Source organism: Hydra vulgaris, chromosome 04, assembly GCF_038396675.1.
Source record: "Hydra vulgaris chromosome 04, alternate assembly HydraT2T_AEP".
NCBI lineage: Eukaryota > Metazoa > Cnidaria > Hydrozoa > Anthoathecata > Hydridae > Hydra > Hydra vulgaris.
This window is the reverse complement of record NC_088923.1, coordinates 14,886,872-14,910,368: the sequence shown is the minus strand read 5'-3', so window position 1 is coordinate 14,910,368 and position 23,497 is coordinate 14,886,872. Positions and strand designations below refer to the sequence as shown.

The window sequence follows — 23,497 nt, the reverse complement described above, 5'->3', positions numbered from 1 at the left end:
TTAAATAGCAAAATTTTAAATTTTTTTTTTTTTTTTTTTTTATAATGTTAAAAATAAAATTGTTCAATTAAATTCAAAACTGTAAGTAAACTTTAATATTGATAGCAATAAAAACTGGGCTATGTATTTAAAAAATATATATTTTAAATGATTACTTATAGTTATAAATAATAAGAATTAGAATAAAAACTTTTTAAAAATGGCAAGTATGCTGCATTTCAAAAAAAATTTTTTAGCTCATGAAAACTATTTTTTAGCTCATAAAAGGCAATTTTAACTAATTATGAATTTGGGATTTATTTTTCTCTGTCATGTCTACATTTTTTTATGTTAGTTTTTAGCTTTGAGTTAGAACATGTATTTAAATGATCAATTACTCAACATCAATGATTATAACTTTTTGTTATATTTGTAGCAAGGGCTACTGCTCTTGACAAATCAAAGGTTTTAGTCTAACATTTTGGACTACTCCATAAACTTGCTTCATATGATGCATCTTGGAAAGTTTTTAAAATCATTGAGTTTTTCTATTCTAGCTGCAGTATTGAAGTCCTCCACACTCTTTTTCATTTCCAGTAACTTGTGGGATACAAATGGTTCTATCCTTGGCTTTGTATTGTTTTTCATCTATATTAATGTTGTTTCTGAAAATCTTACAAGGTGACTCTATTTGCTGACAAAATAACTATATATTCCAGACTTGACAAAAAGTTGTCACCTTTTGATCACTTAAAACAGCTGGTCTTGAGTGCGTTCTCTTTTATGCGACAGCTGAAATGGTTGTTGAGTTTTAATCCAAACAATATTGAGTTGTTTACTGTTAATAGTTATTGTAGTCTAGTTAAGATTCCTATATTAATAATTGTTGACACATTGTGTTACAAAATGACTTTTACTTCGAACCTCTTTTCCCAAGAAAAACCTTAAAGGGTATGATTGTACAAGTATGTAGGAGTACATTAGAATTGGTTTTGAAATCTTTCATCATTGTCCGTGAAGGATAAATTGATTTGAAATTTTTTTGGCCTATTGACAAGATTATTAATCAAATGAAATAAAACATTTTTTACATATAAATTGTATATTTTTGTCATAAGTTACTAATAAAGATAAGCAACTTGTTTAAATAAGAGTTCCAAGGCCTTTTATTAATTTTAAAGTTCCAGGAAAGACCTGCAAACAGTTTCGTTGTGTCCTTTGAGCAAAATACAAGTGCAAAATTATTTAAAATGCCAAATCAAGCAAAAACTCATGATTACAAGAGAAAAACTGTCTGTTTTCTCTGTTTGAAAAAAGTAACAGGCAACTGACTGAATTTATGATTAAACACTGTCAAGAAGTTTTTTGTTAAGCTAGCAACTTTGAAGATCAAGGAGTCTCAATTGGTATCTGCAAAACTGTCGAGTAGATCTTTGACTTTTCACTGATTGAAAGAGGGATTCCACATAATTGTACAAAAGGAATGCTTCAACAGGACTTGCTTGAAGTTTCTGCAAAACACAAAAGCACCAGAAAGAGTAGCTGCTTCTGTAATAGCTAACAAGGTTTCTTCACCCCATGGCACTGTGCGTCTTAGTCAAGTAATAGGAAGGCATCTTCCAGTTACTCCAGGTGAAAGTACTTTCTTTTTGTCATATACTTAATATGCTTTTGTTTAAGTGACACTTTTATTACAACAAGAAAACTTTATAATATGAGAAACTGTTGATGTAGTCCTTTTTTTCCAGAGCCATCAAGACAAAGAAAACTTTTATCTAGCAGCTACATTCACCTAAAATGCTCAACAACTTTTACATGTTTAAAACCAGACTGCGCTTTTAAACAGAGGGATGAACAAGCTTGCTTCAACACTTAACAAAGTAGCTCTCTAGCAAATAGTTAAAAAAAACTTCACAGAAAAATTTGAGTCTCTTGGAAAGCATTTTTTTGATTTGTTTGTCACCTCAGAAATTTCTGACACATTGACAAAGATGTTAAAGCTCTAAGATGTTGAAGCTCTAAGAAACACCTTAGTTTAGATCAGAGGTCCTCAGTCAAATGAATTTATCAAGGTGGGAATTGATGGAGGAGGGAGGTTCTTGAAAGTGCCTACAGGGGTTCTTGATTGAAAACTAAATGCTTCTCCTCTGACTAAGAAACCTCTCTTCAAGAACTCAGGAGTAAAGCATCAACTTCTGGTGGCTATCACAGAAAACCTTTTTTTTAAGTTGGTTGATCTGTTTAGCTAGAATCTGATTTTTTTAATTTTCTGAAGAAATTGAATGCTTTTTTGTTTGTCGTTGTTTCTAAGTTGCTTTTGCTGCCAAGCTTAAGCCTCTAGCCTATTGTCAAAATGTATGTTCTCTTCTTTTTGCTGCTATCATAGTCAATGCTCAAGCAAGCTATTATATCTTCCATCACATCTTCTATGTTTTATGTATAATACATCATACATGTAGTTAACATTGTTTACATATTATCCAGTATGACATTCATTTTAATTACATAAAATTGTAAACACAATTATTGTGTTTACAATTTTATGTAACTAGTTTTAGAGAAGAGAACAATTGTGTATGTTAAAAAATATGTTATTATACATGGGGCTATGAGTAGGATTTAGTCGAAACAAAAATTTAAAAGTTAAATTATAATAAGCAATACTTAAAAATTAAGAGATTTAATTATTTATTAATATGGCAACTCCTAAATCAGAAACAACATTTGAATTAAAAAACTTCCGCAAAAAAGCTCTACAAATGATGTTAGACATGCAACAACAACATATGCATATGCAGAATCAAATGACCGAAATGATAAAAATGATAATGTCATCACAAAATCAAAATAATATCTCATTATTAACTTCAACAAACAGTCTTAATACACCGCCACTGGAAATCAATGGACCATCCATAGAATCTGATATTTCAGACAATAAATTGATAATTTTCCTTGACTCATAGATGAGGTATAAAGAAATTAAAAATTAACTGAGTCAAGAGATATGTATAACAAACTAAAACTGACTTGCAGCGCAACAGTTAACAAGATGCTTTTCAATTTTTTTGGTCCAGAAAATTTCAGTTTCCGTTAAATCAATCCATCCTAAAGTATACAGAGAACAATTCTTCTCAATGAAACAGTCTGATGGAAAAACAAATACAAATTTTATCGCAAGAATAAAATCACAAGCAATGCTCTGTGATTTTATTAGAAAATGTGATTGTTGAACCTATAAATGTACATTCAATTATTTGAAGGATGTGATCAAATCACAATTAATAGCAGGAATCAACAACGCCAAACACCAAAACGGAATTCTAACGGAAATCAGTTCATTAACAATATTAAAAAAGCTGACCGAACGTCCATTAATGGAGTTCGCTGAGAAGGCGCCCCTTTATTTACAACACACAAGCGATAATACAAACAGCAGGGTAGCCCAGCTAAAATCAAACTATCAAAACACATCACACCAAAATCATTTGATTCCAAAACCATATCCAAACAAATTAAATTGCAGAGGATGCGACAAGAATGTAAAAATAACGGTAAAGAAAACCACTTTCATTATGTATACGAAAGCACCAAGACATCCTGCATAAAAGAAGATGACCCAAAAGATATTTCATTCATATCATCAGTAACTACTGACCAAATATGACTAAAAGATCAAATCTTACCACCTGAACATGGGATAAAATAAGTTTTCTGTAAATAACCCTGACCCATTACCAACCTTATCTGTAACCCTCGAAATAGACCTAATGGCACATAAAAAAAATAAAACCTTCATCAAATAACTACATAAAACAAATAAAATTACCATATTCAACAATATTGGCTATAGCCAATGACATTCAGTCAGTGTCCAGACATGCACTGCTGGCTCAGACATATTAAAAAAATGGTCAATACCAGAGCAGCATTTGATTATCTATCAACAAAAAATCACTCTTGCATGACTTGTCATTCAAAGTTAAGTCACATTCTTATAATGTATTTGTCTCTTTATGCTCTAAAATCTTTTATTTATCTAGTTTTTTTCATCTCACTTCAATGCAATTCCAATGCATTGGAGTTCTCATTCAAAGCATTGGAGTTCTTTATTTCCAACTTATACCATTCACCAATTTAAAGTCTTCTGTCGTCTGCTTTCTTGCTCCTTAACAACAACCTTTGTTTTCTGGTAACTTTAGACTTAAATAGTGGTTGCGTGCAGCCTTGTTGGTAATAAATTTTGTCTTTGTGCTAATATTATTATATTGTGACGTTTTTTTAAAATCCTATTAAAAAAATATTACACAGAGGATCTAGATGTGAGGGTTCACATAAGTCTAAGTAATTATGCAGGTAAGTCTAAATAATTATGCAAATATATAATCATTATGTAAGATAATTATTGCATATCTATAATAAAAGTGTAATAATTATGTAAGATAAATCTAAATAGTTGTACAGGTACACAATTTATAAGTTTTTTTATATCAAATGCTATATTTTTCTCTGATAATGTTTTCTAGATTTGCTATTAATATATTCCTAATATTTAATTATAAATAATCAATAATAATTATGATTTACAATTATAAGCCAGGGTCATTCCATATAAAATCATCCAAAATAATTTTTTTTCTTGCCCTTTGTTTCAGAAATGGTTCATTTTTACTTGATATGTATTCCACAATAAATAAAGGATAATGAAGAAAATTTAACGAAAAGTACACATATGTGAAGTTGCTTTGTTGTCTAATCAAATTATTATTAAAAAGTTGAATCAGCATTAATTCAAATAACCATATCTAAAGCACTGATGGAATTTCAGTTATTTTTTTTCCATTATCATTTATTTATTTTAAACTGCATATAAAGTAAAAATGAACTGTTCTCATACATAAGGGTGACATAGTCATGTTCGTTTCATATGAAATCCTCTGATTTCACATGAAATGACGCATTACTTTTTTAAATTCGTATTTTTCTTTATTTTTATTAAGGAATTTTACGTAAATTTAAAAAAATATTAAAGAGAATTTTAAAGGAATTTTAAGGAAATGTTTACTAATTTACTTAAGTTTAATAGAAATTTATTTATTAGCAATGTCTGCTAAATCCAAATTTATATTAAAGTTGTAATTTTTTTTTTCTTTTTCTTTTTTAGTTTTATATTTGCATTAAAAAATTTATCTAATTATTACTATTTAAGTACTAATTATTAAACTGGTAGATATTTATAGATATTTATAAAGTAAAGTTCAAATTAAATGATGAAGCTCGTCATTTTGCTTAAAAAGGTTTTTTTCCTTTTTTTATTTTTTATTAAATTTTATATTTAGACGTGATTAACACTAAATGATCAATGGGTGGTGTTTTAGGCTTATTAGGATGTACCTCATTAACTAGTTGTTTACCTTCTATTGGAGGTTGTGTAGCAACTCAGGTAACTTTTTTCTAAGATTGTTTTATTTTACTGATTATTATTCTTAATTTTTTAAATATATAGTTACCGTTCCAAGGTTGATGGAGCATGGCTACAGTATAGGTGGATGCACTTTTTGTTTTGTTTTGATTTTGATATTTTTTTTGGTCTGTTTGTTTTATTTTGACTGTTTAAATGTAAATTGAGTTATAAAAATAAAAGAAAGCCTCTTTATACAAAAAAAAACCTCTTTATACAAAAAAAAACCTCTTTATACAAAAAAAAAAGCCTCTTTATACAAAAAAAAACCTCTTTATACAAAAAAAACCCTCTTTATACAAAAAAAAACCTCTTTATACAAAAAAAAACCTCTTTATACAAAAAAAAAAGCCTCTTTATACAAAAAAAAACCTCTTTATACAAAAAAAAAACCTCTTTATACAAAAAAAAAGCCTCTTTATACAAAAAACAACCTCTTTATACAAAAAACAACCTCTTTATACAAAAAAAACTCTTTAAAAGATGTCGTTTAAAGTTTGTAATAATATTTTTTCATTTTTTTGATAAAATCAATCATAATGTCAAAACAAACAAAAAATTAAAATATTAAAAGTGCAACATAAAATAAAATTTATCGTGAACTATTTTTTAGCTAATAATTTTTTGTTTTTTTAATTTTAATAACTAAAAAAATTCGGTAATTTTTTTAGTTATTGTTTGTTAAAAATAACTATATATTTTCTCAATAAATGTTCTTGCTATTGCAAGATGATAAAAGTTCATAAATAGATAAAAGATGACAAAAATTTTTTGAATATGTTTCTTTTATGGTTTCTTTTTTTAAGTGTTGAATAAAATCTTTTTTTTTTTTTTTGCTGAACATATTTGATGGAAAAGTTAATATAATAAAAGTAAAATTTTTTTTTTTTTTTTTAACTTATTACATTTATAAAAAATTAGACTTGTTTAAGTATGAAAAAAAAATGATAAAAAATGGCTTACGTGGAATGGCTTACCGCTTACATTAAATGGGTTATTTAGTGCATATGTAAATGGCATTTGTAAATGGTTTAGTGCGTGCGTTTGTAAATGGTTTAGTGCATGCATATGTAAAAGGTTTAGTGCATATGTAAATGGCAAGTTTACACTTTAAAACAAGGCCTGAAACACAAGATAGAATTCAACCAAAAATAAAATAATTGACACTCTTGGTTTAAAGTGTAAAGTGGAGCCATTGTTTTTATGATATATAAAAAAAATTTTCGAATTTATCTTTATAACTTATCTTGTTAAAATCTTCAAATTTTTGCGCAACTATTACTATACATTGTTTAGTAAGCAAGTTTAAATTTTTTCACCACAAATATCTCTTATTTAAACCTATAAGGCTTTTATTCCACTTTTTTCTTTTATTTTACTAGAGATGAAGTTCCTAGTTAACTATTGCAGGATTTTTATTCTTTCAAAATTTTAAGTTTTTAGTATATTACTTGCTGACATTTTAATAATAAACAAGTTTTTATTTGTAAAACTGTAAATGCTTATTTAAAGGGATTTTCAAGTGACAAGACATGTTATTTATTTTTTAAATAAGCATTAAAAAATAAATTTTGAGTTTTTTAAACTTATTAAAACAATTTAAATATTATATTAACAAGATATGAACAAAAGATATTAACAAAAGATATTCACAAAAAAATTTGTTATTATACTTTCAGTTGGGATGTTAATAATAATTGCAAAAAGGAAAACTTAAATATAACAGCGCTTATTACTAGATTTTGATTTGTTTAAAAGAACGTTTTGTATTGATGTCATTTAATAACTAAAAAGCGCATTAATTAGACCAGTATTTAAAAAAAAAATCAAAGAGAACTTACCTTCAAGAGAAAAATAAATGGTGTTAAAAGTTATGAAGTTTTTTGGTAATATTTTGATATAAAATTTGTTCCAGAAAGTTTAATTAACTAGAAAATTTTTTTGTGAGGATTATTTAAGATATGAACACAACTTGTTTTGGCACTCTAGGATTTCTTTAAAAAGTAAAATAAAATACTATCATATTTTTATTCATTTGGTTATAGATATAACATGGTTGTGTCAAATTTGTTGCACAAATTACCAAATTATTTCATATTTTAAAAAACTGGAAACAAAATAAACATGATTAGATTATTACATAATAATATTTCTGTTTTGAGTTAAATATTCATTTAAACTAGTTTTGCGGTAATTTAATAAATTGTGGTAGTTCAAAAAATTTTTTATTGATAAATATGAAAGCAAATAAAAAGAGTTTTATGATGTCAAAGTTCCATTAGGCTTATGTGTTAAGCATTTTTATTTATCACAAGGTCTGATTTTCCAAACACTTACAAATTTTTAAGCATTAAATTACAAAAAATTAGACATTGAGTCAGACTAAGCTTTTTTGTTGGTGTTAGCTGTTCACAGTCTTCTTGTATTTAGTTTTAAAAGTTGGTTTACAAAGTTTGCTCTTGATTAACAGTATCTTTAAATAAGTATAAAAAAAATAAAAACTTTATAAATGAATAAAAAATTTTTTTTTTTAAAGAAATATAAAAACATGAACATAAAACTCCATCAAATGTGATTAAATATAATGCTTTATCTTTTTATCATAACTAAATGATTCTTCTTCATACCATTTGTTTTCACTTTATTATTACAACATCGTTATTTATATTGCTTTATGTGAAGTTTAGGAGTTTGTTTTAAGTTCAGATAAGAACTTTACATAAGCCAATATAAGCACCATTTTAATTACACTAAAAATAGACTACGTTGTTAAGAGTATTTTTAAATCTATCAATGAAATTCAAGTGAAAATTCTTAAAGTATCAATTCTTACTTAAATATTATATTAATTATGTTTTAATTTATAATAAAAACATTAAATAAGAATTATATTAATTAAACATTAAATAAATATTATATTAACATAAACATTAACATAAATATTATATTAACATAAACATTAATATTATATTAACATAAACATTAATATTATATTAACATAAACATAAATATTATATTAACATAAACATTAACATAAATATTAAATTATATTAACATAAACAATAAATATTTTATTATATTAACATAAACAATAAATATTATATTAATTAGTATATTAATTTATAATGAAAATATGAAAACTGTTTAAAACCTAATCTTAGACATAAAAATGTATCAAACTTTCTATTTCTTGACAAACTAATGACTTATATGGTTTACTTCTTCTTGTATAGCATTTATTTCTAATTGTACTTATTTTTTAACTTTTTGAGCAACTATCTTAACAGCAAATGCCTTTTTAAACAATTTCAAAATATTAAAGTAATAAGATATTGCTTAATGCTAATGACTATTAGAGTTGGAATTTACTGGATGAGAAAAGATGAAGTTGAACTAGAAAAGAAAAGATAAAGCAACAACTATTAACACGCAATTTAAAAGGGTGCAAATTGTATGAATCAGGAAACAAGATGTAGAAAGTAAATTCCAAAGAGCTGATGTTCGAGTATAAAAACTAGATGTATAAGAATTTTTGGAAAGCTTAGGAACATTCATAGTAAAAGGATGAGACTTGATTGAATGGCGAGTAACACAAGAATGAATTTTAGTAGATGGCACAAGAGACACTAGCTCTTTAAAGCAGCACCATTATAGTATAAACCACGAACACGAACCTTGACAAACAAGGCTGCTGCGTGGAGAAACAAGTTGAGTGTGGTACTGGGAACTTCTTGCTTATGAGGCAAGTGCTCTACCACTACACCACTACCGCATTTATTAACAAACTTTTAATATCATGCATATCATCTTAAGTCTAACAACTTACTCTCTGACAATCAACAAGGTTTTGATTCTCTTGTTCTACTGCTGACTTGCTTTACAGCAGAAAGGTTTTATCCTGCATTAGAGGTTCTATCCTGCATTAGAGGGAAGCGGTGAGGCAAGAGCTATTATTTTTATCATATCAAAGGTTTTCAATAAAGTCTGGGATGTTAGTATTCTATAAGCTTGCTTCATATGGTGTACTTAAGAAAGTTTTTAAATTTATTAAATCATTTTTTTCAAATCATAGTATTAAAGTCTTTGATAGATAACTCTCTCCTTCATTCTCAGTAATTTACAGGGTACCACAAAGTTTCATCAATTGTCCTGTGTTGTTTTTATCTATATTAATGATCTTCATGATAATTTTACATTATCTAAAGCCAGGTTTCCGATGACATATTCTTCAGTCTTCATAACATTTTTATTGCTTAAAAATATTACACGGCTGTCAATCTTGAATACAATTTCCTCTCTGTTACAGCTTCAGTTTTTTTTTTTTTTTTTGTGAAGGAAGCAAATTCCAAAGAACTGATGATCGTGGAAAAAACTAGACAAATAAGAGTTTTTGGAGCACTTAAAAACAGTCACAAAAAACGGATGAGAATTAATTGAATGACGAGTTACGCGAGAATCAATTTTAGTAGATGGCACAAGAGACACTAGCTCTTTAGAGCAGTGTTTATTATAGTATTTTTAGAAAGTCTGAACCATACAGGAGAGGTGGAATTACAGATTTGCCCTTATTATTGATACTATTAAAGATTCTCCAAAAGTCATGAGAGCCTAATTTTTGTTATGAAGTACAAGATTTCATGACCTGAGAATAGCGGGCTTTGGCGTTAGACAAAACCTTTTTACAATGGTTTTTAGCAGTAATAAACAGACATCTGTTTTCTGGAGAATTGTTTTGCTGATAGATTTGGAAGTAATGGTTTTGATTGGCAATTGCAGCAGCATAATGTGAGGAAAACCATGGAGAAGAGTGAGGCTTGACCTGGAATTGTCGAGAGGGAATAAAAGATTCCAATAAAAGATTCCAGCCTGAATCCACAAAGTTATGTTAGAAGCACTTTTGTCAACAGGAAAACGAAAGATTTCTACCCAAGGGCCATCACAAAGAAAATCACGGAAAGAGTCTCAGTCACCTTTAAGGTAGTTGTAAGAGGTACGATAATAGGGGGATTCAGATGATAAAGAAGAATGAGATAATAGTTTTAGAGAGATCAAACTGTGATCAGAAGCACCTAAGGATGCATGCGGAGAAACTGAGCACTGACTAGGATCAGAAACAAGTTGAGTAGAGAAGGTAGATGATTCGGGTTGTCTGGAAAGCAAGTTGGAAAGTTGACTACCTGAGTTAGGGATTGAGAAAGGCAGAAGTTGTGGGCTTTAATGCCTGCAGAGTCACTGACACTAGAGCCAAGCCATTCAGTGTGGTGAGAATTTAAATCACCTACAACAACAATATTAGCTGATGGATAAAAAGAGAGGGCTTGATCAATATGATCAGAAATAACATCAAAAAGAGTGCAGTCTTAAGATGAAGGAGAGCGATATAGAACAAAGAGAAAGGCGATAGAGTGAAGTGGTGCTAAACAAAAGCACATAAAAGAATAATCTGTGGATTCAAACCTAGTTTCCCGACAAATGGGTGAATTGCTACGAATGTAAATGCCCAGACCAAGCATGTAACTGTTCGAGTCTTTAAGAATTAAAGGAAGATAACCATCAACGCTAAGATCGCAAGATGAGACAGCTGAACTCAAATTAGTCTCACAAAGAGCAAGTAGGTCTGGTGAACTTTGCAAAAGATAAGACTCAGCAGAAGAAAAGTTACTTCGAAGACCATGAATATTAGTGAATGATTGGTTTTGAGAACTTGGTGATGATGATGGTTTTATGTGTTTTATAGTTTTTGGTACTTTATTCATTTTTTTAGTTTGTTAAAGAACTTATACAAAGGTTAGTGAGTTTAAACCCAAACAAAACTGAGTTTTGTTTGAGTGACTATATTCCTACTTAGACCTCTACTTTATGTCTTTGCAGATTATCCTTCTCTACAGATCTCTCATGGAAACTGCGTATACAATCTGTTGCAGGCTTTGTAATAAAATGTTACAAATTACGCATTTTACACAGGCAATTTGTTATTTTGCATAGGGCTGTAATATTTACATTTCACTTAAAGTGTTTTTGTTTAACAATATTTAAATAAGTTTTTTTGTTTTTTTGTTATTCACCTCCCCAAGGCCAAGAAGGCCACTACAGATGAGGAGGCTACTTAATAGTGGTTATAACCCTCTCTCAACTCTATAACTCTAAAAACACGAACCTTGACAAACAAGGCCGCTGCGCGGAGAAACAAGTTGAGCGCGGTACTACCAGGGACGTGGTGGGGATCAAACTCGGAACCTCTCGCTTATGAAGCAAGCGCTTTACCACTACACCACTACCGCATTAAGTCCAAAGATGTTAAGCTAAGCAATAAGATAAAGCAAGTAACTAACGTTATAAAAACTGCAAATTATTGTTAAAAAGGTTTGAATGACAGTTACATATAGTATGGTCATCAGTTACAAATAGAATGAAATCAGAAACAAATAAATTGAATTGCAAATAAAATGAAATCAATTTTATCCTTACAACCTTTAAAATTAAAGTATTCAGCAACAAAAGAAATTTTGTTGGTTGTTATACAGTGTTGTTAAACATAGTGTAAATAAATCTATAAAAATAAAAATAAAAAGAAGTTATTTATCCTTCTGAATGCTTATTTAAACTTAGTTTAGTATATTAGATTTTGTTCAGGTATGGGAACTTTATGCAAACAGGTATGAAGGTATTGGAACTGAAGTAACGCCTGGTAAAACTATATAGTTGTAAGTTCTCAGTTGTTCTCAAAAAGTTTTTGCAGCTTAATTTGAAAAATAAATATTTTTATTTAGAAAAAGGTAATAAATGAAACTTAAAAAGACTTACTTCTGCAAATTTTTTTATTAAATTTATATATAAATTAACTGTACAGGTCATTTTTTATCGAATTTTCAATAAAAGAATTATTTAAAATACTATTTTAATTTTTTTTTTGTCGAAGAATGTAATACTCATACATCAAGGATGCGGAGGAAGAATGTAATACTCATACATCAGGGATACTCATACAAGAATGTAATACTCATACATCAGGGATGCGGAGTCCCAAAAGGACTCCGGCTTTATATCTCTATCTTTTCCAAGTCTGTAGTGTCCAGAAGCTCTAAACATGTTTATTGACTTATTATCTGCTATAATAAAAAAATTCACGAGATTTAATGACTTGAAACTTATTGTTTTTAAGCCCGGAGTCCTGGAGTCCCGGAGTCCTTGCCGCCATTATACCTAAGGACTCTGGGCTCAAAAAATGATTGTTCCTCTAACCTAAAAGTCTTACTTTTTTCCTAATAGTAGTCCATAAACTTATTTATATTTTTAGAGCTCCTGGATACCAAAAACTAGGATTAAGTAATCTTTTTGTGACTTCTAAATCTGGAGTCCTTTTTGGGACTCCACATCCCTGCTCTGCATTTTCTATAAAGATAATACTTAATTTAAGTGATCTTTTTGCTTTCAGTTATTTCTTGAGTCTACCATTATCTCAAGTATTACCTAATTTTCAATAAATACTTAACATAAAGTAAAAAAAATGCAGACAAATAATTGCTACAAGCAACTAGTAAAAATGTTCTTGATGTTTTATGCGGTGCAAAGCAGTTAGATTACTTAAGCAGGAAAAAAAAAATTCATTTTTCCTAATGCGAAGGCTATATATATGTGTGTATATATATACGGCAAAAAATTGCCGACCTCCTTTCTATGTTTTATGGTCACACCTTTGTATTAAATAATTATGCCGACCTTATTTCTCCTAATTCCGAGGGTTGTATATATATATATATATATATATATATATATATATATATATATATATATATATATATATATATATATATGTATGCATTTATATATATATATATATATATATATATATATATATATATATATATATATATATATATATATATATATATATACAACCCTCGGAAATAGGAAAAAGGAGGTCGGCAATTTTTTGCCGACTTCAAACACTTTCACGTCGGCATTGCCGAATGCCGACCTTAATTCCGAGGGTTGTATATATATATATGTATATATATATATATATATATATATATATATATATATATATATATATATATATATATATATATATATATATATATATGTATATATATATGTATATATATATATATATATATATACATATATATATATATATATATATATATATATATATATATATATATATATATATATATATATATATATATATGTATATATTCTTATATAAACTATTTTAAACAAAATTTAGTTTTTATTTTAGCTTGCTTGCTGTTGTGGTTCAGCAGCGTGCAGTTTATGCTGCAAAGCATGTCCATCTTGTAAAAACTCAACTGCATCAAGAATCGGTTATGTCTTTATGCTTCTTATTGGGTTTGTTATGTCATGTGTTATGCTATCACCAGGAATTCGTCAAAAATTGAATAAGGTTCCACATTTATGTTCTCAGATTGGAGAGGAAAGTTGTGATAAATTGGTTGGTTATATGGCTGTTTACAGAGTGTGTTTTGCAATGACCGCATTTTTTTTTATAATGTCCATTATAATGTTCAAAGTACGAAGTAGCAGAGACCCTAGAGGAAGCATACAAAATGGGTATACATTGGTACTTATACAATATGTATATATATTTGGATATGTATATATATATATATATATTTGCATATATATACTTTTTTTTTTTCAAAGTTGTTGTGTCTTGTATCCAAAAAATTATCTTAAAGTAAGTTATAAACATATGCTTGTAACTTTGCAGTAAATGTTTTAGCATTGTTTGTATAATATTTTAGTGATATTAAGTTCAAACTTAATTCCAAATTAAAAAAACTGAAAACTAGGACATACCATAAAACTTTCTAAATTTAACAATCAGCAAAACTTCATATTGTTAACTTTCTTTAAATAGTTATTTTTGAAAGTTTTGCGGTAATCCTCCACAACTTGTACAAGATACTGCTTCTGTGTCTCATCAATAGTCATCATCAATTTCTGTAGTTAAATTGAAGTCTTGTAATTGTTAAGAGTAGTTTAATTAAAGTTTCATGTCATGGTTAGCAACAATTTTTCAAATAAAATAACTTGTTGACTATGGTCATATCATCAATAAATGATGGTGCTGGCTAAGAGGAAGGGATCAGGGTTCCGGCTAAAAATGAGACTTTTTGCAAATCCGGCCCCGGCAAAATAATAAGATTTAGCAGGGGTTGATAGCTGGGGCTAGAGAAAAATTTATAATACTTTATATATTAGAATGTTATACTTACAGTAACTATTTATTAAAAACTGCCATATAATTTTATATTTTTTAAACTCTTATTTACTTCCAAGAAGGTTGCAAGCAACCATTATTAAGTTATGAGTTACTTTAAAATAGAGGATAGGTTAAAAAGCTAGGAAATGGCTGACTGAAGACTTAAAAGTTGTAGGTTGTATAAAAAAGGAAAACATAGAGATGGGTAAGAGTTATGAGGTTTTTTTGATGTGAAAAGAAAAAAGCTGGATTAATAAAAGTTTTTATACCATGAAGGGACAGATCTGTATCTTTGGATGAAAGGATGAACTTGTTGAAAAAAAAGCAAAGCAAGAATAAGTTTTGGTTTATTGTAATATCATTGACCATGCTATTATGTAATATGCATTGACCATGAATAGAAAAACAGCATAAAGGAGGAATGCTAAACCCTAATGATGATGATGATGATGATGATAATGATGATGATGATGATGATGATGATGATGATGATGATGATGATGATGATGATGATGATGATGATGATGATGATGATGATGATGATGATGATGATGATGATGATGATGATGATGATGATGATGATGATGATGATTATGGTAATTATGATCACGTTGGTCATAATGATGTTTGTATATGTATATACAAAATATAACATGAAACTTGAATTAAAAAATATGCTTCAAGATATATAAATGTTTATTTTATCAAACCCGGCCCCGGTCAAATATTAAACCTGGTTGCTTATTACTGGCTAACCAACCAGTTGGTTCTGTTTAAAGCCATCTTCTATTCAATTGTCTTTAAAGAATGCTTGATAATCTAAAGTTTTTATTGGTAGCTCGTTTTATTAAATGTAAATGTTACCACAGAGTAATATTTTTTACCAGTTGGATTTTGTCATTGTTTGTTACCTGTGTTGAAAACAATAGCAAGTTCAGGACTAAAGTACCATGAATGTCCTATTGTCATCTTTTGACCAGCTTTTTTAATTGCTGTTGTTGAGGACTTTTAGTTCTCAGATTTATCTGTTTTATTTAAGTAAATGTGGATAAATGTTTTATTTAAGTAAATGTGGATAAATGACTCCATTTTATTAGGTGCTATTACTAATGAAATTTTTTGAAGGTTTGGCTTATGGTGGTTTAGTTTGATCCTATTTTTTCTAAATTTTTTGAATGTTAGAATTTCTGGGCCTAATAATAGCCGAAAGCAGAATGCAAATACATCAGACAGGAGTACCTCAAGCATATGATGTTTATAAGTAAAGTACTGTAAGTTTTATAATAAAATTTTCTTTTAAAGGTTTCTGTATTTGAGCTTCAAAATAAATTGTGGTTTACAATGTAGAACACTATGAATGTACATAGTGCAAATTACTTGGTGAGTTGTTGCATAAATAATTCATAAAAACAAAAAGTGTTAAAAGTTAATAAGTGCTACTTGAAAAACATAATATGTTATCAATTTGAATTAATTTTTCTGAGTAAATTTCAGGCTGAAATGAGTAAAATTCAGATGAAACTGAAATAATACTGAAACATTAAAATTTTACAAAAGTGTTTAAAACTTCTTTTAAATTGCTGTATGCAATGCAAAGTGGTGTCAAAGAATATTTATTGCAAGTTTTAAAGGCCAATAATATTAGATGAAAAAATGATGGAATACAATACAATATATTCTTAGACATGAATGTCAAAGCCTACAGAACTCTTTTTTGCCCATAAAATTAAATTAAATACGCTTATGTTTTAAACTTACTCATAATGAAAATTTTTTGAAGGCTCAACAATTTGGAAAATTTTTTGGAACATATATAATTCCCTAACATATATAATTCCCTATTAATACTAGTTTTGTTTATAATAAGGTTTTGTATTTTCAATGAAATGCTATCAGTTCTATTTAATTTAAAGAAAAATATAAATTTTGTTTTATTCACATTCAAAGAAAGTTTGTTACTTACAAACCACTCTTTTTTTACCACCATTTTTTTACTGTCATTTTTTTGCTACCATTTCTTTAAATTTTTTTTATCATTTTTATCATCAAAAAATAATTTTATACATTAAATACAATCAAACAAATTTTGAAATTAAACTTATTGTTTATAATTTTTTTTTTCTTTTTCAAATATTTTTGAGAGCCAGGATATTTTTTGTCATTTTATTATCTACTAAACATCTTCTTTTTTTTTTTTTAGATTTTGGGCAATTAAATTCATTGTTTTTATTGGTTTGCTTGTTGGTGCCTTTTATATTCCCAAGGGAAATTTTTCAAAAGGTAATAATATATAGTAAAACATTTTTTTACGAACTTTTTTGTGGTATATAATGAAATTTTTACGGCTACTTATCTCAATCTTTCTCTTATTTTTTAATAACAAAGATAAAAACATGAAGATATATTAATCATATTTATCATTAAATAAACATTCTTTATGCTGTAAGTCACATTTCTTGATTAAATTGCATTAAACTTATAGATTAAATTAGAAAGGCTATAAGGGCTAGGAGATAAAAAGATTAATAGGAGATAAAAAGATATAATATTCGAAGTTATTTAATTCTTGATATAAATTTGATTTAAAATTCTGAGCAGTATTATTTGAATCTTATTGGTTTAATTATTCTTGTTAATAAGCAATCTTTTTTTTTTTTTTGATTATGGTTACACTAATTAGGTAATTTTCTTTTTAGTATGGATGTATTTTGGACTGGTTGGTGGTATATTATTTATACTGATACAACTTGTTCTTTTGATTGATTTTGCCCACAGGTGGTCTGAAAAGTGGTAAAAAATATTTTTTTTTTTCTTATAATATAGTTTGATTTATGTATCTTTTGTGTTTTAAGTTATTATTTTGTTTTTTAAGTTGATATTTTGTTGTTTTGTTTTATTAGGATAACAAATTATGAGGAAAGTGAAAACAAATTTTGGTTCATTGGTAAATGATTTCAAGTCATTGCTTAATTGATTATTTTAATGCTTTTTAGATTTTGTTATGTATCACGTAACTGTAACTGTAACTGTAAACGTAAAAGTAACTGTTTTAACACTTCAAACTAGCCTTAACTTTCTTTATTTTTTTCGAACCATTATTATTTATTTTTAAACTTTCAACTTTGGTTATTAACAAAACCTGTTTACTTGAACTTTGTTCAAGACTCAGGCCTAAACTTATAAATGAGTTGAGGATTATTAGATATTTGGGTAGAATTAAGTTTTTTAAACTTAAATATTTATAAAAGATATATTTATGAAAATTATTTTACATACTTTTTATATAAAAAATTAGATAGTCATGTTTTGCGAATGGGACAATTGTAAAACAAATATATTTTGACGTACTATTTTTATTTTTTTACTGTTGTTCTTTCTCTTTTTTTTTATAATTAATACTAATATTAAGTAATAATAAATTTAATTTTAAAAACTATTATACATTTAACTTAATTTATTTAAAAAAATTTTGATTAAACTATAAATTTAAATTAAACTTTTTGATAAATTCAAATTGAAATATATATAATACTATAAATAATGTATAGTGCAATATGAAATATACATGGCATTAAAATAAAATTATAATGATAAAATAATACAAGACAATAAAATTTAAAAAGTTAAAAAAACCTATTACAGCTCTATCAATCTTTATCATTCCCTCCCATGAATAAATTGGCTAATACAAAGGCGGATCCATAGTGAGAGAAAGGGTCATGAGTCTGCCCCTCCCCCCTCAGATTATTTATTTTTTTAGAAATCGATGTTTAAAACGTTAGTAACTTAGGCTGTTTAAAAATGTTATGAATTTTAATAAAATTTTGTGGTGCAAATTTTAAACTTTATTAAAAAGTTAAAATGATACAGGGTGCAACAAATCGACAAATGTGCGCGTATTTGTTAAAAGACAGACAGAAAAACAAAAAACACGTTTCTTAATTTTTGCTTATGCAAACGTTGGCATTTGATTGAGATTTTTTAAAACGAACGCATTACTTCAGCAATTTCTTTTCAAAATAATTTTGAGACTGATAGTTTTTTATTTATTATAAAAAATATTTAAAATAAAAAAACAATTAATTTCAGAGACTTATAAAAAAAAAATTCAAAATAAAATTACTTTTTTCAAAAGCTTTACTTTTACGTAAAATAACTAATTATGTTTTAGCATGGTTTTTGCATGTGCTCACAATAGCATCCAAAATTTTACTTAAAATAAATGCTTTTGCAAAAACTTCAAAAGAAACCGTGCTTAAACATTTCGATTGCTTTCTTTTATTGAAGAAAACGATCACAATGTTTAAGCATGGTTTCTTTTATGTAATTAGCAATTACATTAAAAGTTTAAAGCAAATGAATTCATTATAAATAAAGTTTTGCTTGCTTTTTTTTTAATTTTTTTATTTTCCTTAAAGTGAAGTAATGTTTGTTTGCATATTAAAAATACTTTTAAAAACTTTTTTTTTTTTTTGTGCATTTATCAATAATTTTGTATATGTGTAAAAAAAAAATTTTTGAAAAACAAAAATTGAATAAATTTACCAAGCATCTTCGATGTATTTAATAACTTATTAACTAGAACTAAAATTATTTGAAAATTAAACTCACTTATTTGACATAAATCTCTTAAATTTATTTATTGACGTTCGTCAATAAATAAAAGATCATTGACAAAAAATAAATGAACATTGATTGATGCAAATCAATGTTCATTTTTTTTTTTTTTTTTTAAATGATGTCGCGAACTGGAATAAAATAGTTGTTAAAAAATAGTTGGCAGATGCGGTTGTTTCAAGATTATTGTAATGCATTTTTTTTGATAAATAATTTTTTATTAGAAATTATATTTCCTTGATAAAACAGTTTGAAATTATTTTTTGATAGCTTCTGTACTCAATTTGCCTTAAACTCTTATCTGAATATTTTTTCAGTTATTGTCTTTTATTACGTTGCAATAAAGTACTCAGGAAATTTTGTAGCAGTTTAATTGTAATTATGGAATCAATTAAATTAAAAATTGCATTTACATTTGCTTTGTTTTTTTTTGGCGCTTTTTTTAAAAGTGCTAATTGTCAAAGCTTACAAAGAGTCGTGGCCAAGTTGTCAAAATAAAGTATTATATGCGTGATCGTATAAGACGTGCGACCGCACACCTCTTGTGCGAAGGCCTGAGTTGAAGCAGAGATAACCAGCTTGTCACTCAAACTAGTTGTACTATACATGTAACAATGATATGCAAACAAACTAATTATGTAAAGAGGCAATAGTAAAGGTGCCTTTAGCAAAGGTACCTTTAGCATTTCTCTGTTATTTTTATCATCACTTGCCACTCTGACAAGTGATGCAATTATCTTTTTATTAGGCTCTCTGAAATATCACTAATGTATTGTGACTCTGAGGATATAGTTTCACCTGCAGTCTACTACTTAATTAGATGTTGCAGCACCAATATTTGCTCTGATTATCTTTCTATATATATACAAAACCTATGTGGCATATGTAGAGATATGTGTGTTGGTGTTAAAGAAAAAAATGAATAACAAGCAATAGTAGCTCATACAACAAAGGAATGTGGATTGATGAATTGAGCTCATACTAAAGTGGTGAAGTTAAGTTAAAGAATAAAATATAACAGTTAAATATACTATATTCAAATGTTAGTTATTTACCCTACAAAGTCATTTGACAAATTTTTGTTTAATTTAATGACATTAATATTCAAATCAATTCTGAGTCTTTGCTACTTAACAAGTTTTCAAAGAATTTCAGAAAGAAAATGAGTTACAAGATAAAAGGAAGCTATAAAACGAAATAAAAAATTACTTATACACTTTTAGAATGAACAAATACACTTTTTAAACTGTTACATTCAAATCACTATTGAACAAATAATACAATGCATACCACAACTCATTGTGGTGTACACATCGCACAAATCATTATGCAAATATTGCTGTCATTATTACACAAATATTACTGTTCACACTATTTCATTTAAATCTGAAATAAAGCTAAGCCATTATTTATTTTGGTTTGTTTAACAGAGAGTACTAATTTTTTATAATCTTGATTGTTAATGTATTGTTATTTTTTTAAAGGTCTTGCTCTGAGCACTGGTATTTTATACATCATTGCGATCGCAATTATTATTTACTGTTATATATCTTATGCTGTAAGTTTTGAAATTTTTATTTTTTTATTAATTATTGTTATTTTTTTTAATAATTTTCAACATGGCTGCAAACAAAATTATTTAAGTCGGAAGTTATTAGATCATAAAGAAGAGAGTTGAAAATAGTTGACAGAAGACTTAAAAGTTGCAAATAGTATAAGTTAAAAAATATAAGTAAGGCAGAAGAAAATTCTAAAACAATGATGTTTGAGGAAAAAAAAACTAGATGAATTTTTTTCAAAAGGTTTTGGAGCATGAAGAAAGAGCTCTGAAACTCGTTCATCATGGCTTGAGCCAATTACATTTAAATTGTGTTTTTGGATCTTGATCTTATTCTATAAAACTTTTATGTTACTGCAAACTTTACAGTATAATTTTAATTATAGTTTGACAGTATCATTACAATGAATTTAGTGTAAATTAAATGATTTGTCATTCTCATCAATTCCTATATTTGAAATCAATGTTTTGATATCACTCAGTTGGAAATTTTTCATTGGATATTAGCAAATAAAATATACTACAAACTTTACAGTATAATTTTAATTATAGTTTAACAGTATAATTACGATGAAGTTTGTGTAACTACAAAAAAATTGCGTAATTAAACTTTAATGTGTTCTATGTGTCCTGCATAAACACTTTTTTGTAATTGGCATTTTTATGTAAAATCTAAAGATAGATATTGCAAATTGAAATTGTTTCATGCAATAACTGCTAATTCAACTTATAACATTAGTATAGTAAACCAAGATACTGTTTTGGTGAATACAAGACTTTTGTAATCTAAAAATTTTATGAAAAATCATTAATCTACTATCAAAATCAAATTTATAATTTAAAATTTTTGTTTCAAAAACATTAACAAGAAAATTTTTGAGCTGGAAAAAAAAAAATTCAAAACATCTCCATTTTGCAAAAAGTTCCAGTTCAATACATTCTTTATTAACTGCAAAAAATATTGCCTGCCTTGAGCTTCTCTAAATAAAATTAAGCAAATTCGAAAATGTCTTGTTATACTGAAAGATAGTCTATGTGCTAAATTTCAGTTCAATACCTCATTCTGTTCATCAAATATTGCTGACAAAGAGTCAGCATAAATAAGAAAATTAAAACCTGTATATCTCAAGATCTGTAAAGAGTTGGGGGTTTCAACATTTAGAATTTCCTAGTTTTCATAAACCCTATAATGTTTATAAAAATGAGCAAAATCTAAAACATGGGGGGGGCAATTTTTAATTTATCTTCTGGTTTGACATGATGTGACCCATGTTTAAAATTCAAGCAATAGCCCATTATATATTAGCACATAGAGGATAAGTTACTTCAAATCTCCTGTTCCTGTAAGAGCCTTGGGTAAAAAAGCACAAAAAATTTGCAACAAAATCACTATAAGATATTGGTTACATCATACTCGCAAGGCTTCAAAGGAAGACAATTTCTTAGATGTATTTATATGTTCAATGAAATCATCAGATCCAGAAACTATTGAAAGCAAATTAAAAACTGAAGATTTTTTTGAAGCAGTCTGAGATGGTACTTGAAATGTTTGAGCAGTTTGTAGTTTTGATTGATCAAGTTTGCTAATATCAAGTAGGAACAAACCAGTGTTTTGAAATCCAACAATAATTTGTGTTCACGTAAATGTGTCACCTGAGCTAAAAAGTTTTGCTTGTAGTTGAATGAAATTTTCTTTTGTTAGGTTGTTAAAATTTTTAGCTGCATAAAATTCTGTAAGTAATTTGTGCCAAACTGGTTTAACGTGACAATGCACACCTACGTCTAATGGTTGTAGTATGGGGGCGAATGAACCAGTAAACATATCAGCCTGATGTTGTTGTCAATGCAAATACGTGCAACATCGTAAGTAACATGTGTGACTTGTTTGTCCAAGACTAAAATGTGAATACCTGCAATTAAAAAGTATTTGATTAGTTGATTAATTGATTAAACTACTCAATTTAAGTAGACCAAACTAATTACTTGCAATTAATTTGATTGCTAGTATGAGTGCTTTGGTGAGCCATTGAATAAATTCTTTCTCTTCCATCCAACCCAACTTGGATGTTGTAAATACGGCGTTTGGTGGTCCTCCTACACACCAGTCTTTGTACAGACATGATATTGATTTGTAAACTACAAATAACGGCAGAATGGTACCAATAGCATTGAGACAATTACTGACTGTGTAATTAATTTTTTTGCTGTTACCTACCAATTTTAAAGGGCATTTAGCACCAAGCCTGCAGATTAATGCTGTTTACCTTGATCAACTGAAAATCCAATTTTGTCAAAATTCTACAAATTGCATGCAGTATTATTGTTGGTATTTGCTTCAAGAAATTGTTTTTGAAGTGTATTGAAATAACTTGTTATTTTGTCTTTGGTACAAGAGGAAGCTCTGAGAGACAAAACATTGCCTGCTACTCTAGCGCCTAATTTATGATACTATTCTCGTCCTTGTATTCCACTTGGAGGAAACAGATAACTTTGATTTGTAGATACTAAATATCCCCCAACTATTGCAATGACATCTGCGAACGTTCTGCCGAAACCCCAATCAGCTAAACTGATAAGTACTGAAACAAGAACTAATTCAAATGCTGTACCTAGTATGGTAGTATTACCTTTGGTATGTTGTATGCCTCTG

The 23,497-nt window shown here is 27.6% G+C and overlaps 1 protein-coding gene across 3 annotated transcripts in view; it reads left to right on the top strand.

Annotated features, from left to right (window-relative positions):
• The window catches only part of LOC100201503 (probable serine incorporator), a 35,508-nt gene that overhangs the window by 3,780 nt on the left and 8,231 nt on the right, over positions 1-23,497 (top strand). For all 3 annotated transcript variants that reach the window (XM_065795538.1, XM_065795540.1, XM_065795539.1), the window contains exons 2-7: positions 5,319-5,422; positions 13,686-14,017; positions 16,873-16,952; positions 17,369-17,462; positions 17,573-17,616; positions 20,774-20,847. In XM_065795538.1, coding sequence (XP_065651610.1) covers positions 5,342-5,422; positions 13,686-14,017; positions 16,873-16,952; positions 17,369-17,462; positions 17,573-17,616; positions 20,774-20,847 — 705 coding nt within the window. In that variant the 5' untranslated portion in view covers positions 5,319-5,341. The remainder of the gene's footprint in view (positions 1-5,318; positions 5,423-13,685; positions 14,018-16,872; positions 16,953-17,368; positions 17,463-17,572; positions 17,617-20,773; positions 20,848-23,497) is intronic.